General features: G+C 35.7%; 1 protein-coding gene across 6 annotated transcripts in view; it reads right to left on the bottom strand.

Moving 5' to 3' along the window:
* Positions 1–20,130, bottom strand: part of LOC139962499 (synaptotagmin-like protein 5) — a 63,996-nt gene that overhangs the window by 21,942 nt on the left and 21,924 nt on the right. For 4 of the 6 annotated variants that reach the window (XM_071962515.1, XM_071962518.1, XM_071962516.1 and 1 more), the window contains exons 3-9: positions 18,005–18,016; positions 15,449–15,673; positions 14,159–14,407; positions 13,741–13,793; positions 9,108–9,254; positions 2,074–2,234; positions 1,058–1,168 (exon numbers count right to left, since the gene is read on the bottom strand). In XM_071962515.1, the coding sequence (XP_071818616.1) occupies positions 1,058–1,168; positions 2,074–2,234; positions 9,108–9,254; positions 13,741–13,793; positions 14,159–14,407; positions 15,449–15,673; positions 18,005–18,016 (958 nt within the window). The remainder of the gene's footprint in view (positions 1–1,057; positions 1,169–2,073; positions 2,235–9,107; positions 9,255–13,740; positions 13,794–14,158; positions 14,408–15,448; positions 15,674–18,004; positions 18,017–20,130) is intronic. The other 2 variants (XM_071962521.1, XM_071962519.1) reach the window with 2 other exon arrangements.

Here is a 20,130-nt window from a genome sequence, read left to right as displayed (position 1 = left end):
GGCTGTCGAGAAGCTAACAGAGTGAGAGGCCATCACATTACGACTTGAACCAGATGACAACTTGAACCAGATGACAACTTGAACCAGATGACAATGAGAGGGTTGGCAGTGGAGTCGCATACAGTGAAGTATTAAAGTTAGTTAGATTTGCTTCTCCTTGTAAAATGTTAATATGAAGCCTGAGCTAACCGAGTTATACAAGTTATTGCCGTTTACAAATATCAATGCATTCTTTATCAGTTAGTGTCATCTTAAACATATAGCATATGACTGGGTTTGACTGATGAGTTACAATACTAATGTAAGATATGAACAGATTGCTGTCTGTACAGTTTAAGTTATTGCCCAATGAACACCACACAGGTTAGAATGTTTCAGTATAAATTGTTACTGCGACATTATAACATTGAGGCAGCGATAGAGTACTTGTCAGAAATATGATCACAAGAATTTCATCATCAGGATACAAAGGTCATCAAAATAACGAGAAACACCAAATGAACCAAGCAAGATTGAACCAGCTTGTGACAGGGGGGTATGGGAGGGGGCGATAGGTAATGGCTGATTAGAAAGTTAGATTGGTATTTGACAGCAAGCCATAATATATAAGTTAGTAATGTAGTTACCATGTGACAGGGTCGATAGGTAATGGCTGACTATAAAGTTTAATAGATTGGTATTTGACAGCAAGCCATTACATACAAGCTAGTAATGTAGTTACTATGTGACAGGGGAATTGGTGGGGGGGGGGGGGAAATAGGTACTGACTAATCCTACACTAAGATCTGGCATTTGACAGTGAGCAATTGAATAATGGCTACTTATACACTTAAACCCAGTATCGGGAGACCAGTAATAAGGAAACAGCCACTTAAATACCTAAGCTCAGCAGGTAGATGTAAGAACACCATTAGGAATAATTACAGTCCATCTTGTATATGGCCATTCCTACAGTTGAAACCATTATGTGACAGGGAGTCAACATACTATAACCACTAATATAGCTCAAACCATTATATGACAGGGATGATTATGATGTGGCCATCCATCTACTTACTGCATCTTTTAGTCTTCCATTCAGCATCTGTTCCCACTCATCCCCCCTTAGATTAGGGGTGGTGTCAACCACCTGTTTCTGTTTGCGAGCTGGAGGAACATATGATCCATTCTGTAGGAGAGAGAAGTCATGTGTTAGATATATAAATGACACCAAATAATCTTCACATCCCAGAAAGTAACATATTCTGATGCTGTAAAAAACAAAGGTAACACAAACAAATGCAGTTTAACTTCTTAGTCTCTTAAAAATCACAATGATTTTTTTTCTTTTTCCCCTTCTGTCTTACAAATTGGTTTTATAGTGAGTATAAGTGTGGCCCTTATTACAGTATATAGTGTACTTTACTGAGTGTATGACACCCTCACTAATGAATACAGATCAGTACAATGTACTTTACTGAGTGTGTGTGACACCCTCACTAATGAATACAGATCAGTACAGTGTACTTTACTGAGTGTGTGTGACACCCTCACTAATGAATACAGATCAGTACAGTGTACTTTACTGAGTGTATGTGACACCCTCACTAATGAATACAGATCAGTACAGTGAACTTTACTGAGTGTATGTGACACCCTCACTAAGGAATACAGATCAGTACAGTGTACTTTACTGAGTGTATGTGACACCCTCACTAATGAATACAGATCAGTACAGTGTACTTTACTGAGTGTGTGTGACACCCTCACTAATGAATACAGATCAGTACAGTGTACTTTACTGAGTGTATGTGACACCCTCACTAATGAATACAGATCAGTATATAGTGTACTTTGCTGAGTGTATGTGACACCCTCACTAATGAATACAGATCAGTATATAGTGTACTTTACTGAGTGTATGTGACACCCTCACCGATGAATACAGATCAGTATATAGTGTACTTTACTGAGTGTGTGTGACACCCTCACTAATCAGTATAGTGTACAGCTGAAAATCAACTATTACATAATACATCTAATCATTTAAGGCCAAATATTGCCCAATTTTGTGAGAGGAAACATAAATGATACCTCTCCATTGGAGTGAACATCAGCTTCCACGTTTTGTTTATCTCCTTGGTACTCATCGGGGTAAGGATACGGTCTTGGGTAGCCATCTGAGTACTGTTCGTCACCCTGTCTCCCTACTGTCGATGTGCTGCCCTCTTCCTCCGATTCCTCACTTACAGTTTCTACGGATAAAACAAGCGAGCAGTTTGACTCGAGAAATGTCACACGGAGAGTACAAATAGTATTTTGTCCCGGAATTATAAATATTGGCTACAATCAATAAAAGTATGACTTTAATATTAAATAGTTAACTCTTCAGTGATGACAAAAACACGCTCTTCCCATTGACTGATGACAACAATCCGAAGCCAGCAAATTTTGAGATATGATAGTATAACATGCAGCTATCTGTTGTTATATGGAGATCTAATTACCTAGCAAAACATGAAAAACTGTCTAAAAGCAGATATCAAGATAATATGATATGGTTTATCTATACATTAAGCAGAATACATGCAACATGGGTTGAATGTTCTGTGTTAGTTCATGCGTTATAGAGATACATGCACTGTAAGGCACTGCAAGGAGGGGTAATCAAGGGTACGACTGTTAATGAGTTAATGAGGTTGTAGTCGTATTGTTTCATTGGCATGCACTCTATACAGATCATGTAGGAACCATATAGCAAACACTTTGACTTGTTAAAATGCAAAACCATTGAAGCTGTCTAATGGTAAAAACTAATGTAACTATAACATGGTGAGGTGAACCGAATTAAAGGACTAGAATGTGTGATATAATCATTTACTGAGAAACCAGAAGCCTGACTCTACTGCAATGATATAAAAAGTATTAACCTGAGATTATTTCAAGACCGACAGAAAACTAACCAAACACAAATGGGTAGAAAAAGTTGGTGAGACATATAACAGAGACAGTATGGAATATTCATGAATAAAGTACACTTAATATATCAAAAGCTAAATAAAATGTATGAAATAGCAGAACAGATTAAAATCTTTGAAGTAAAATATATCAGTGAAATTAAACAGAAAATACAGACATACAATTATTTCAGAAAAAGCAATAAAAAAGGGTGTTGCAAAAAAAAGTGAGTAAATATCAATTTCAAAAGTCAAAATGATTCACATCTCTTTGAAACAGGAAAGCTGTGCTAAGCTCATTAGCGGTGTTAGAGCAGACTGAAGGTCATACTCTAATTAAGAAAACTCAGAATTAATTAAAGTGCTCTCCACGACAAATATCAAGTGAAAAAGCAGACATGTTACAAAATCAGCTGAAAATATGAAACGGGCAGCAGATTCAGAAGTATTTCAGTTGGTTTTGCTGTTTGAATTCTGGAAACAATCACTGTAGACATTGCGCATATATAAAAGATTGACACAGTTCATTATTGAGCAAAGAACATAACAACCATGCACAATTAACTAGATGCATCTTATGAACAAAATGATTTCAAACGTTTTGGAGAATACCACCTTCATGTTCCTTTGCATGGTCTTATAAACTATGCCAAGGAGGAGGGCTTAATAGTACTAAACCAAAATAGAATAAATTGTACCTCTTTAGAAGTCATGATGATTTGAAGTGGGCAAGGCTGGATCAAACTGCGACAGAATCCGAATAAGCTATCTCGTCTGGTTGGGGCATGCAAGGAGTTCAGGGGTGGGGGGAACTCATGAATAACCAATTGCACAAAATTAGTTTTGTGTATTGGATAGTATTCGATAGTGAACCATAACGAGTGATAGAGAGTTTTGCAAAGTAGAGAAAAAAAAGGTTGTAGAATTGGCAAAGAATGTGAATGTTAGGGAAAGTACGGGGAGTACAGTAAGTTACTAAAGCTTTTACCAAAGAAGAGTCTAACGATGAAGCAAGCAAATTACACTGCAAATTAATTGAAAAAGGTGACTTTCACTGATAGTACAGTGTCAGTGCATTGAAACTTCAAACTGCTCAAAGTTAACAAGAAAAAGAATATCAAGAACGGAAAAATATGAAAGTAGAAGAAACTTTGGTATTTTCATTATTGACGATACTCGTTATTGGCAATTAAAATAAACTGAAGAGTGTAAAGTAAGGTTCCAATATATATTAATATGTATAATTCTACAATGGTTCCTTAACAGGGAGAAGCTATAAACACTGGCATGCAAGGGAAAACTACTTAGGGGAATATATCGACGACAACCTGACATTTCAGTTGTAATATATCAAAGATATTGAGCAAAGTGTATTATATTGTATCAAGTTTAGTTTATATGGTGTCATTATTTTAATAAATGTGCAAAAGAAAATGTTTTCAGTTCTCTCATTCTGCCGATATTATCTGTTCTATACCTGTTTGGCACCACTTTATATCATCGAGAGATAAGAATAAAATGATAAAGTTTCTTTAGTATACGTCACAGATATTGAATAGTAATTGAGAGTAATTTGTCAGTCATTGTGAGTCAGTCAGTCAGTCATTGAGAGTAATTGTGAATGCAGCTGCTAGGAGTGAATTCATGAGAATTACAGACAAAATTAGGAATGACAATAACTACCCACTGCATGTCCCACTTACGGGCCTTATGATTCAATCCAGCTGAAACCTCAGAGATCATTCCGAAATTTAGAATTCAACTTTACAGGAATTCTTTCATTTATCATGCTGCAATATTCATCCAGTCTGATCATTAAGAAACCTTAATATATTTTCAGTCATTGTTTATTCATTTAATGTGTTAACCTTACAAGAATCTTACTTACTCTTTATAAAATGTTTCATCACATTCTGGTTTCTTTCTGATATTCAATAGTTCTTTGAACTATAAATACAACTATAAATATTTGCTATTTATACTGGTTTTAATACATAAATGAAATGAAATTTGACAAGAAAGATGTTGCAACTTTCGAAACTAAATCGGTGGAAGATTGGATAAAATAGGTATGCAGCCCAAATCTACAGTCATTTTATATTCATTTAATGTGTTAACCTTTTAAGAACCTTACCTACTCTGTATGTACAGTATATCTCAAATGTTTCATCACATTCTGGTTTCTTTCTGATATTCAATAGTTCTTTGAACTATAAATAAAACTATAAATATTTGCTATTTATACTGGTTTTAATACATGGAATGAAATGAAATTTGACAAGAAAGATGTTGCATATTTCGAACTAAGTCGGTAAAAGATTGGATTAAAAAGGTATGCAGCCCAAATCTGTCACTATATGATACTTACAAAAACTTTTAGAAAACTTTTCATATCTGGGCAAAATGATTTCCATTTTGCCTCAATATATATTCTGCAGTTGCAATATAGAGGTATGTAAAATGGAGTATTATAATGTAAAATGGAGTATATAGGTATGAGATATGGATGTGTGTAATATGCAAGTATCTAAATTGATAGTATGCTCAATAATGTTCTCAGTTTCCTTCAGCTTGGGATATCTCAATAATGTTGTCTATGGTGAGGACAAATCCAACCGACATAATTTATAAAAGTGAATAAAACACAAACCATTAGTTTTAACCATTTTTTTTTTCTTTTTTTTCATCTAGGCATTCATGGAAATATACATGAAATAATTATATGAAAAAATAGACACACACACAAATATTAAACTTATATAAATTCTGGAATACATGGTAACAAAATGATACTTAAAAATATATCTGCAGTCAAATGACATGAAACTTGTACCTTTCCAAACATATAATGCACCTTCTAGGAAAAATCAAAATTAAAGCAAAAATATATTCTCATAATTAGTTTAATTCAGATTTATACAGTGGAAAGCACATCTGAAGATGGAGTTCAGTATAAACTGGTAACATTATTTACAGCCAACTGATAAATTGGTTCAGGCACAACAGGCACCAATAATGGAAGACATGAATAATGTGAGCATTGGTTCGTTTCAATGGTTTATTATTTTAAGCTAAGTCTGATGGTAAGAGCTACTCACAATTCATAAGCAACAGGTAGTTAGTAGTATTATCAAAAACTACATCTACATATATCTCTCTCTATACAAACTTCTCTTGATTCTGTTACTTTTTATTCCTTGCTTAATACAGTATCTACATTTATAACTATTTGGTGCTGACTTCTATGAATACCTTTCATCTTTCTATAATATGCAATCTATTAATTTGTGTTGTACTTTCATCTTTCTATATATGCAATCTATTAATTTGTGTTGTTATCAAATCATATTTAATAGATCATATTTAATATTTTATATTTAGAGTCATATTTAATATTTAGAGTAACAATCAAATCATATTTTAAATTTTGCCAGAATTAGTTAACCATTCTTGGTAGTATTATGTGATATTATGAATACCTAACATTATAATAAAAACAATTTCATCATGAAAAATGAGTTTGCTAGATCTAACATAATGACCAAATATCATATGTAATATTCTGATCTAAATGGAGAACTAAATAAATATGTCTTCAGGTATTCCAGCTGTCTGCAGGACCATATCACCTATGGCAACTGAAGAGAACCAATTGACTAGTTGCAGGAGACTTGGATATATTGCAAGTATTTCCATTAATGTTGAGTTAGATATTTGTTATATTATCATTATTATCATTTACATAATTATCTGGATATTGAATAACAGAGAGTAATCATTCTTATTAGAATGAGCCCTCAACATAATTAATATTTCAATGCAATCTTTAGTTTCAATTTTAAATTTGAACTTAAACTTATATCATAAGTAGCAAGTAAACAGATGGAAAACATTTTTTGTTATATTAAATTTAGACAAAGCATTCCTGATTTCAAGGTCAGTTAGCAATTTAATTTAATGCATCGTTCGACATTAAATTACCTGAGTTTGTAAATATAACCTTGGTCATGATTAATGGACAAACCAGAAGAACTGTTTACATTCAAAGGAGGTTTAGCTGTGCACAAGTTTACATTCATTGAATTTATCTAGAGTTGAATGTTATTGCTGGTTGCATAGTATGTAGCCTCTAATGTGATACAGATCATGTTAGTATAGGTGGCCTTTACTTTAATGGACAAATACACACACACAGCGATACATAATAATTATTTCAGTGATGATGCAAGTTTGTTCTAATCATAACATTATTTACAACTATATTCTGTAAAGTATGTTGCTATTACCTATAATTCATTTAATTTATCTTGCTGTTCATTATACAATTTACTTATTTCAACTGCTCTTTCAAAATTCACAAGACTCTTTGTCTCTGAACTGACAGTGGCAAGAAAGTTAGAACGTTAAAATATTTCAGCCGCTACAAACAGACACATCCTTAAGTATATTATGCATACTTACTTAGTGCCAGAGTATTACAAACATCTCCAAACTTTCATAACATGACAAAATCTAATACAACTGCATATGCAAGAGTTCATTCCAAAATAAACTTGCATAATGGCTATGTAAAATCTGCATGAATATAGACCAATACCGGCATAGGCAAACCAATAGTCTACCTGAAACATACTTCCTTACAAAATGATTTCTACAAAATGAGTTGCTGGCTTTAATAAAATGTCTGTTTAAAAGTTAATACAATCTTGTTGAGTTGTTTGACCCCTATAATATGAATAAATGATGTTCATTAAGGTTGGGAATGTTTCTAAAGATTATGTTATTTCTTAGCAGCCATAATGCTTATTGCCGTATGAAGTACCTACTCCAATAACATATTTGTTCTAACGATATACTACAGTGTAACCACTGATTATGAGAAGGTTGTTTATACCAGATTGAAGGTGGTAACTAATCATGCTTCCATAACCCAGATGGAGCTTAACGTTCTACTTCATGCTGAAGAAATCTATACTAAATGTACAAACCAGTATAAAACCCATCCACAGTACCATACTGTAGTAGCATGTTCTGATCAGAGAAGAGATATTTGTTAGAGCTAACTAAATGGCATTCTTAACAGTAGGTATACAGCAGGTATCCAGTAGGTACACAGTAGGTATCCAGTAGGTATCCAGAAGGTATCCAGTAGGTATACAGTAGGTATACAGAAGGTATACAGAAGGTATACAGAAGGTATACAGAAGGTATACAGAAGGTATACAGAAGGTATACAGAAGGTATACAGAAGGTATACAGTAGGTACACAGTAAGTATCCAGTAGGTACACAGTAGGTATAAAGTAGGTATCCAGTAGGTACTGTATGCAGTACTGTATGCAGTAGGTATACAGTAGGTACACAGTAGGTACACAGTAGGTATAAAGTAGGTATCCAGTAGGTATGCAGTAGGTATCTTGTGTATATCGCTAATATAAATTATAACGAAATTATAATGAATGATGGAAAACTCAGTTGGATATGAAAGACAGTTTCTAAGTCAGTTCTCCATAATTCATTCACGTATATATAATGATATTCATGAAGCCAAACATCAAATCCCTTCCCTGCCGCTCTTTTGGTTGTACTGTATCCTATGGACACTGGGGCGTGATCCCTGGTTGAATAGTATACTGTGGTTTCTGACTGGTGCCTCCAGCAAAGAAACGACAGCTATATAGGGATCACCAGTAACTAATGACTGAATAGCTCAGTTGGTAGAGTGCTGGGTTTTTAACCCAGAGGTCACTGCTTTGAATCCAGTTCTATCCATAAATTTTCTTTACTCTTTTCAAAATAAATTTTGAAGTAGATTTACAGGACAAATATATGAGCAACATTATTCCACATTCCTCGATGCATTATAAGTTAATACCTGTATAAATCAGAATAACCAAGACCGGATCTGGAAATGGATAGAGGTGTATAATTGATCATGCACACAGAAGAGTATATGCAAGAGCAACACACTGACCAACAGCATAATGTAATCCAGGCTGCATCAAATAATGCAAAATTCAATTTGTCATGCCCCATCTAGCCAACTATTTAGAGATGCAATTATTTGGGTGAGGAGGTATTAGTTACCAGAAGTAATATTTGTTGCTCTCTGACTATATAATGATAGCACCAATGGCAGGCATTCATGCATAAAGTCAACGGTGTTACACACTCTGAGTGGGTTTCTCCTCTTCTGGATCTTCCATGATCACTGATAAGTCACTCTCTGACGACGCCTGGGATCTATACGCCAAAAAAAATGCGTCGGGACCTTTCAAGAGATCCGATGGTCCCTTAACCTCTTCCTCTTCATCAAAGTCTGCAAAATCAATATTTGAAGCTTTGAGAACTCTCTTAGGAGGAAGTTGTGATGAATCAAGTGGTTTGAGGTCGTCATCAGAATGTACCCCTGCCTCAAACCGCTGCACCATTGCACCTACCCCGGTTCCCCTCAACCCACTCCTACCATCAGCCTCTCTATCAATGGTCTGCTTCTCTTGAAGCAAGGCCTGAATAAAGTTCTTATTATCAGTTAATTTTTTATCTAAATCATCTAGAGAACAATCTGAAGATGATGGGGATTCCATGCCAGGTAGAGGTGAACTCTCAGAGGAGCTCGATGGATCGGACTCTGGTAAAGGCCGAGCTCTGTTCACAGGTATAAAGACTTGTGGTTCATTAGGGACTAGTCTTTGTCGCTCCTTGAATTGGAGTACCGGTAAGAACGTCCAGTTTCTATTAGCCTGTATAGTCAGTTCTCCTGGATCCGATCTTTGCCTCAAAATAGTTCGAATTTCCTCGTCGTCGCTGACCAGATCGCACGACAACTTCCTCTGTCTGTGAGGGGGTCTTTTGTTTGCCTCTTCGGTGTAATAAATGAAAGCCTCTTCTACTTTATCGAGCACCACGTAGTCCATGAAGGCCCTAGGGGCATCCACCTCCTGCACTGTCCCACCTAAATACACCTCTCTCTTATAGTCCTCTGTGGGTTCTGTCTGTGTGGATACACTGACGGGAGGGTCGTCGGAGAGCTCGTCGCTCATCACGATCTCAGCTGAATCCAGGTCAGACCCACTGTCTGCCTCCTCCTCATCCTCCTCCACGGCTCCGGTGCTACAAGTACTTCCAGAAAATGTAACACTTGCACCCGAATCAATGCTGTGGGCTTTGGGCCCACTGGTCCATTGAAAGGGTGGCTGCCCTGGAAGAGGGTTTTCTTTCCTTCTGACAGGTGCTTGAGTAAAAATGCTGAAATATGGTAACTCAGTAATATGATTAAAGGTACTTGACTTGTAATTGTCCTCTAGATAACGGTTATCAAAACTTAGTGAACGTTCGTAAGGGCGAACTACATTTGGATTGGGTTTGATGGGTGTTTGAAAGGCGGGATGGACCCACCCCTGACTCCCTGCATGCCAGTGTTTGTGGAGGAGGGTCTTGTTCTTATTTGCTGATCCCATATGCTTGGAATCACCTTGACCTAGACCAAGAAACAAAAGTGAGAGACACCATGAGCGTTTCCACAAAAAGGTACTACAAACCCTGTGTGAAGTTAGCATGTATGATAATACATAATGTAAAAATGAATTAACTCACTTAGGAAGACCAAAACCACCAAAATATTCAACTGATTTTTATAAGCAATGAGTGGCACGGAACTGTGGAGAAGATTCTAGCAGAGAATCATCACAGAATTGAGATGATGCAGTCAATGTTTTGTCTTCTAGATGGAAGAGCAGATATCTCATCTTAAACATCTCGTGTCTCGTGATAACACCATAGCTTCTGATCAATTCACATGTAAAGTGGCAGAACACTAAGATTGTAACCAGCTTTATACACAATCTCATTTATGCCAGCATCTCTCTCCTTCATGTGCCCAATAACAATAAAACATGTCTTTGTACAAAAATCAACATGAAGCCCTAACCCTTCACACAGCCCTAAAATCCCTGGGTACACGAGCATTAGGGTTGTTCTTGATGCTGCTAAGCTCCCCTCCCCACCCCCCCTCCCCACCCCCCTATTTTCTCTGTATACATACTCAACCTCAGCCAAACCTCTATGGCAATGCCTTGCTAAAATGACGATGTCATTTTAGACTTATCCAGGCTTGCAATGAGGTCACTAAAATCAGTGCCTGTCATAGAAAGTCTTTCTACTCTGTTTCTGACACTCTTCTTCTCCCTCTTCCACTAATTGAGAGACCCCTCACCCTAGGCAGCCCTCCTAGCAATCTCCTCAACCCCCCCTCTGTAGTTCTTTCTGACTCTCCTTTGCTCTTTTTTATGGTATCTTTCTGGCTGTTACACAAGTATACATACAGCAAACATTTCAATAATGCAAGCAAATTACTCGCTGAGAAACCGTTGCCCATTCGTTTAAAGAATACATTTGTTAACAATATCAACAGTTGTTCTCCCCTCTGTTTTTGTAATGCTGACAATTTTCACTGAAGGACCCTCTCCTGGAGGTCAACCCATTATATCCATATTCAATTGTTACAGTTTTCATATTTGAAACATGTCTGTGGCCATTATTACCATCCATACGGTGACTACAGAAGGACACTCCCACATCAAACAGCTTTTTTGCAGGAATAAGAACCACTAGGGTTGCACCTACAGTCAGAGCTGCATTATGGATATGCTCAAATACCACTACACTGCAGAGCAGACACATACTAAACCACAGCTAACATATCAACTTAAGCTAAACCGAAATTGTACAAATATTTCAATAGAATTAACAGGGACCAACTGTTATCGGAATTGTTTGTAACAGTTCATAAATCGTATTGTACAGACCAGCCTTGTACAATATTCTGGAGATCTATTTAATACACAGGTCAGATACATTTATAAGGTGCAAACACCTTGTAACCTGCTGCAAAATTGCACCAATTTGAAACAAACAGTCACTGCAACAATATCATGGTAGGCTAGACAGAATAAATGCCTTCAACAATGCATGATGACTAGCAACGCCTACAGCACAAACAGAAAGGCTGAATGGGTGGGTGATGAAAGCATCTTGAAACTGTAATATGAAGCACAATACAGGTTTCATACAATTCTTGGTTTTAACTGCTTAATTTTTACATCCATTGTCTGAACAGTGGATACAATGAAAAACAATTCCTTTGACATACTCCAGCCAATAGAGGCCAAGGGGTCAGTTCTTCTATTGCTGCTTCCATGGACTCCATTGTATCGAACTCTAACACTTGTTCAACACTGGCAACAGGCACGCAGCCAAAGTTTGAACAACTGGTTGTATAGACCTAAGCATTCATCAACAATGCTGAGTGTGTTGGTTAGTAAGTTAGCATCTCAGGTCTTTTAGACTAGAGTAGGATAATATATAACTTCCTCAATTTTATACTAGATCAGGACCAAATTAGACAGTGGATATACCACCAGTGTTTAAAAATTACCTACACTACAGCTTTCATTATTGCTCAGTGTTCACTCTTGGTCACTGCTGGGATTATATTCTTCCCATTAATATCATTCATTCCAATATAACCTCAATCAATCACAAATAATGTAACAGCAACTTTATAAACACTGATCAGCCATATCAAGAGACATCCAATATTGCATGAAATATTTGTCATTCTCTACTAGATGACCACCCATGACAGGCAGAATTCTTTTCATATGACTGAATTGTGAGACCTAACAATTTCTCCACAAAATAAAATTGAAACAATAGTTCAGCGCTATTAGCCCATTTTAGCTCATTGATTAACCTACATGCATAGGACTAGCAGGTGAATACCTCCCAAGGATAATATTAAATTCATAAATTATATATTAGTTTCTGTGTCTTAACCCAATCCATACATTATCAATCACATGTTCTGTTTCTATCTTTCTGTCTTTATGTCATGATTTCCAAGAATTCTATATTTTTGAATCAAGTGAAAGCAAGGCATGTTTGAACATGGAATGCAAGCAAACATCCACTTCAGATTCTATGTTGATAACTATTTTTCTGATGTTTATGCATGAGAGAAATGAAGTAAACAAACTCATGCACATACCTTAAAATAGGGCTACAAACAGCAATAATATCAAAACTAGAAACATTGTAAGCTTTACATTCCATGCAGGGATATAAGGTTGTAGTCAAGCATAGCACTGACATAAAACATCTGTATAAAACATCTGTTAATACTAATCACATCTGATGATATTGATTTTCAATAAATTTTTGTCTATTGTACCAATCATGATGACAATGCAAATAATAAGAAATAACTAGGTCTTTGTAGCAACTAGTAGGTTGTAGCAACTAGTCACTGCATACATTAGGTGTATTCATGTAATAATCATTGAGGAATAACTAGGCTGCAGCAATTACCCAAGTGTTGCATGTTAGGCTTATTCCAGTACATATCAGAACAATCTGGGCATAGTAGCAGAATATTATCAGAAATAACCTGGGTATAGTACCATATATCAGAAACAACCTGAATACCAGTAACTTATTATTATAAATAGAGAGTTAAATATAACCCTCCATTTTTCACGATAAGCGTAAGAGTAAGCACTATAGCAACGACAGGACGAGGTACAGTCCATTGGCCTATTCAGATAACATTTTGAATTTGATTTTCTTTATAAAGTAAAACATAACCTTTAGAATAGAGAGATTCTGCATAGAAAAGTTAGGCTTGTGCACAAAGATGGAAAGTGAGATTGCATAAAAAAGAAAGGGACAAACTGATGTAGAGAAAATGAAGAAAATAAGAAAATCAATTTCTTCTAATGTAGATTAGAATGGCAAAACTGTCTTACCTAAGTCAGATGGCACTGCAGACTGGCGTAATGGTGAGTCAAAGGTTACATTTCTGAAAAGAGAAAGTGTTCGGAAATGATGACGGAGAACTCATCAAATTTTGAATGTTAAATAGCTGAATACTGTGAATAGTAATATCTAACTTAAATCAATCTCCAGGCGATTTTAGATTGAAACAAACACAGATTAAGCTATACTGATCTAACTAAAACCAACCTTCCAGGTGATTTCTAGATTGAAACAAACACAGATTAAGCTATACAGATCTAACTTTAAAAACTAACCTTCCAGTTGATATCTAGATTCAAAACAAACACAGATTAAGCTATACAGATATAACTTAAATCAATCTTCCAGGTGGTTTAAGATTGAAAACAAACTCAGATTAAGCTATATACTGATCTAACTTTAACCAACCTTCCAGGTGATTTCTTATGATCAGGTTCTTCACTTCCGTAACTCTCTGATTCTTCATCAGTGTAAGACAGGTCGTCCTCATAATACCGCCTTGTGTCTTCTCCTTCATCCACGACACTGGTTACTGTCGAATTGGCCCTAGAGTTCTCTAATGATACTTTAATGAGTTGTGAACCCTGTAATGAGGGTAGGCTTTCATTTTCATTAGCCTTCTCCCCAATCCAGTTTGGTGATCCTAATTTGATTTGTCTGAAATGAGAGAAATGCATTGTTTATATCCAGGCTAATGTCTCAGATTAGAATCAAGTATGAATATCCAACATTACTATCCACAAATTATGGAAAATGGAAATAATATTTCAACTTTACAACATTGGTCAGTCCCATAGCCTTGTAGTAGGCTAACACAGAGACTAGTCAATGGACACACACCACGCAAAGTTCGAAATGGTTTAATTGTTAATCATTTAACTGAATTAAAACTTGGACCTTAAAGGTAAAAACATAATCTTTCTGCCTTGTTAACTCCATAAATGCACTACACAGTTATTGTCACAGAAACAGTGAAATGGACCCCAAAGATAATTAAGGATATTTAGAACCAATTTACTTCAGTGAGAGCCAATGCCCTGGCCACTGATAACGTAAATAGATTTGAATCAATTCATTATTCAAGTCCAGTCAGGAGCTCACAACCATAGATAACGACTACCATCAACGGAAACAGCAAAGCATCATATGCAATGCTGTGCTCAACAGGTGACTTAATGCACATACAGTACTGTGTGATCAAGAAAAGTTACACACTAACTTTTTTATTGGAAATCCAAATTCATAATGATACAATGTGGAATTGATTTTCAGAGGTATGTGGTATTTGGATATACTGTGTGGGATTTGAATAGCCATTTTTGGTCCAGATCTGGTACATCTGGGGCAATATGGAGTAACTCTGGAGCACTATGTGTGATTTAAATTGCCATGTTTGGTCCAGATCTGGTACATCTGGGGCAATAAGGAGTAACTCTAGAGCACTATGTATGATATGAATTGCCATGTTTGGTCCAGATCTGGTACATCTGGGCAATAAGGAGTAACTCTAGAGCACTATGTATGATATGAATTGCCATGTTTGGTCCAGATCTGGTACATCTGGGCAATAAGGAGTAACTCTGGAGCACTATGCATTATTTGAATCGCCATGGTTGGTCCAAATGTAGTATAATAACTTTCCCATAGATATCAAAAATAAAACAACCAACATAAACATAATGTGCAATGAGAACTTACAACTGTTTATCACAGACAGTACAGAGCCATTTTTTGCCAGAAGGTGTGAACACTTGACAGTCATTGCAAACTTTATTGTTGCATTTGGAACAAATCTCGCCTGAGTCAAAGAAAAATCCAAGTTCCTTTCTACACCGGTGACAGACCTTCTCATCTCCATTTTCCTCTCCTCCTGTCTTGACAGCCCCTTCCTTCCTGAGTTGATGTAATTCAGATTTCAGTTTCCTGTAGACAGATCAACAAATAGAATATGACATAGAGGGTAGACGAGCACATGTTAAACATATGATGAGGATGATAATGGACAATTACATGACATGGAAGACAAACACATAGAAGACAAAAACCTGATAAACATATGATATGATGGACAACTACATGACACGGGAGACAAACACGTTGTATAGAAGACAAAAACTAGATAAACACATATGATGGACAATCACATGGCACTGAAGACAAACACATTGTATAGAGGACAAAAACTAGATAAACACATATGATGGACAATCACATGGCACTGAAGACAAACACATTGTATAGAGGAAAAATACTAGATAAACACATATGATGGACAATCACATGGCACTGAAGACAAATACATTGTATAGAGGACAAAAACTAGATAAACACATATGATGGACAATCACATGGCACTGAAGACAAATACATTGTATAGAGGACAAAAACTAGATAAACACATATGATGGACAATCACATGGCACTGAAGACAAACACATTGTATAGAGGACAAAAACTAGATAAACACATATGATGGACAATCACATGGCACTGAAGACAAACACATTGTATAGAGGACAAATACTAGATAAACACATATGATGGACAATCACATGGCACTGAAGACAAACACATTGCATAGAAGACAAAAACTTGATAAACACATGATATGATGGACAAACACATGAAACTGAAGAAAAACACATTGTATAGAAGACAAAAACTTGACAAACATATGATATGGACAGCTACATGACATGAAGACAAACACATTGTATAGAAGACAGCAACTTGATAAACATATGATATGATGGACAAACACATGACATGGAAGACAAACATGGAATAGAGGATAGACAAAGACATGATAAATACATTCATGATATGATTTGGACAAACAAATGGTACAGTACATAGAAGACGATACATGATACATAAACATGTGGCATGGTGATATACAAACACACAAGATTGATAACAAACACATCAGCCTATGCCATGTAGAAGAGAAACACATAACATGGTAACATTGTTGTAGACAAACAAGGTATAATGACAGGCAAACACATGGTTTGATGGCAGACAAACACATCACATGGTGGCAGACAAATATATAACATGTTAGACACCAGGTGACATGGGACACAACCACATGACATGATGACAGACACATGGATGATATAGGAGACTATGGCAGGGAAGTTCCATAAATTTCATCATGTTGAACTACAACAATGTGAACATTCCACCCACTGGTAATATCCATCAGACTACTTGGACTGTAGGTATTGCAATATAAATTAAATCATAAATACTGGGAAATGCCCCAGATAAACTACATCAACGCACCAACAGTAATGATGGACATGCAACAGTCATCACCCAGGTAACTTATTTAACATGCAAACATAAACAACTGAACTCAGAGAACCACAGATAACACAACTACTGTAACTCATAACCGCATATAACACAACTACTACAGAAAAAAGAAGAAAGACGACTGATTGTTAGCTTGTTAGGGAATTCACAAAACACTGATACACAATGATCACCATTAAAATCAAGTTAGAAGAAACTATGAAGGGATGTTGTCAAACTGATTATACAAGTAAAATGATATATATAGTGCATAAACCAACTTGAATCTGACACACCAAACTAGGTTACTTGGTATTAACATGTTAGTAATGAATATCACACATGGAATGATATTATGAGTTATAGAGTTAGTGGAGGCAAGAAACACAACTTCAGTACCGAGGTCATGAAAATAAAATTATATACACATCATTCAATATAGGAAAATTAAAAGAGTAATTGGGATTTTTATAATAAATTAAAAAGTTTAATTTTGTTGGTATAGTGATTGACAGCAGTCTATCAAAGGCACAGATATGTATCTTTCTGCAATTTTTTGCCAACTTTAGTGCATGTAGCTTTTAGCGCCAATTTTAATGCCCACTAGCGCGAGACATTCTCAAAGTAAGCTTCTCCACCCTGTCAGTTCTTCAGGCAAACCTTCAAAGCATAGAGACAGCATATAATACTTTCTTGAACTCTCTGTGAATTTGTATAGATTTTAGCCAATGAATGTCTTTCACATTCGACAGGAATATCAATGGCTTAAAATCTTAGTTTTTGCTCAATTGGTTAAAGCTGGGGACTTTGTATCCCATGTAAACCTTTATCTTTCTCATGCAATTTAAAAAATATATCCTCTTACCAAATAGTGTATATTGCATATATAGTAATGCATGTAGTTGTGCCAAACAAACCAATTAACACACGATGTATTATTATACTACACTGTACCTTTCAATCTCACTGTCAGGTTTGTGGAAAAACAAAGGCAATATACTTTATCAATAAAGTCACTCATAATTTACATCAATATTTAGTGGGACATATAACTGATTTAACTCAGGGTTGGATATCTCTGGGGAAATATTCAGAAATACCAGGAAATAATGGTAAATACTGGGAAAATACCAGGAAATATTGGTGAATACAAAATCATGTGAAATACAATGATAGTTAAAGTGAGCACTAATTACATTGATTTGCATTGAAATAGTGTCTCTTATCCAGTAAGAATCAATTATAGTATAACTTAATGATTAGGTTCATCTAATAATTCCTCTAATTGTACCTCTGCACCTATTGAGCGAGTCTTCAATGCCTTTAAGTTGTTGTTATAATACTTTTGCATGAATAAAAAACTATATATGTAAAACATTCAGTTGTTAAATATTTCCTAATATTTCCCAGTATTTTCCACCTGTGGATAATTTTCCACCTGTGGATAAAACCAGGCGGTATTTCCCAGCCAAACCCTGAGTACATAGCCTTGCATACAGACCATAAGCCAGCTATGGAAATATTTGAAAGTTTTGCATTAAACATAGTCTGGATATAAATTCCTGAATAAATATAGTAAACCGACCAGCTCCTCTATTCATCTCAACCACTCAAATGAAACAGCTTAGCCGGATTATATAGATTGATGTACCATGTACCTCTCATTTTTGCTTCACAAAGGCTACACTGCTATATATGGCATTATAGTACTAAATTAACGTACTGAAACAGGATTGTACATTGAGGTAATGTGCTTAATACTATATCATGCACAACACAGTGAATCATCCTAGCTTGGTATTGCACACAGTACAGCTACTACCTACCACATACTATTCAGTATAGTACAGGGCACATACATGTATATAATAGTAAACCTGAATCAATTCTGGTCAAGGTCTACTTCAAAAATGTTACAAAAATTAGAAGTGAAATACAGTGAAGGTATTTGAACTGATATAGCTGTTGCAATACTATATAGCTGTGTGCAGGTGTGATATTGTGTAGTAATATCACTACAAAGACCTCCATTACTACATACATACAGTAAAGGTATTTAAAATGATGTAGCTGCTGCAATACTGTATAGCTGTGTGCAGGTGTGATATTGTGTAGTAATATCACTACAAAGACCTCCATTACTACATACATACAGTAAAGGTATTTAAAATGATGTAGCTGCTGCAATACTGTATAGCTGTGTGCAGGTGTGATATTGTGTAGTAATATCACTACAAAGACCTCCATTACTACATGTAAAGGTATTTAAAATTATATAGCTGCTGCAATACTGTATAGCTGTGTGTAGACCTGTGTGATATTGTGTAGTAATATCACTGCAAAGACCTCCATCACTACATGTAAAGGTATTTACAATGATGTAGCTGCTGCAATACTGTATAGCTGTGTGCAGGTGTGATATTGTGTAGTAATATCACTACAAAGACCTCCATTACTACATACATACAGTAAAGGTATTTAAAATGATGTAGCTGCTGCAATACTGTATAGCTGTGTGCAGGTGTGATATTGTGTAGTAATATCACTACAAAGACCTCCATTACTACATACATACAGTAAAGGTATTTAAAATGATGTAGCTGCTGCAATACTGTATAGCTGTGTGCAGGTGTGATATTGTGTAGTAATATCACTACAAAGACCTCCATTACTACATGTAAAGGTATTTAAAATTATATAGCTGCTGCAATACTGTATAGCTGTGTGTAGACCTGTGTGATATTGTGTAGTAATATCACTACAAAGACCTCCATCACTACATGTAAAGGTATTTACAATGATGTAGCTGCTGCAATACTGTATAGCTGTGTGCAGGTGTGATATTGTGTATTAATATCACTACAAAGACCTCCATCATTACATGTAAAGGTATTTAAAATTATATAGCTGTTGCAATACTGTATAGCTGTGTGCAGGTGTGATATTGTGTAGTAATATCACTACAAAGACCTCCATCACTACATGTAAAGGTATTTAAAATGATATAGCTTCTGCAATACTGTATAGCTGTGTGCAGGTGTGATATTGTGTAGTAATATCACTACAAAGACCTCCATCAC

Source organism: Apostichopus japonicus, chromosome 21, assembly GCF_037975245.1.
Source record: "Apostichopus japonicus isolate 1M-3 chromosome 21, ASM3797524v1, whole genome shotgun sequence".
Classification (NCBI taxonomy): Eukaryota; Metazoa; Echinodermata; class Holothuroidea; order Aspidochirotida; family Stichopodidae; genus Apostichopus; species Apostichopus japonicus.
Note: the sequence above shows the minus strand (reverse complement) of the source record. Positions and strands in the feature narration are given on the sequence as shown.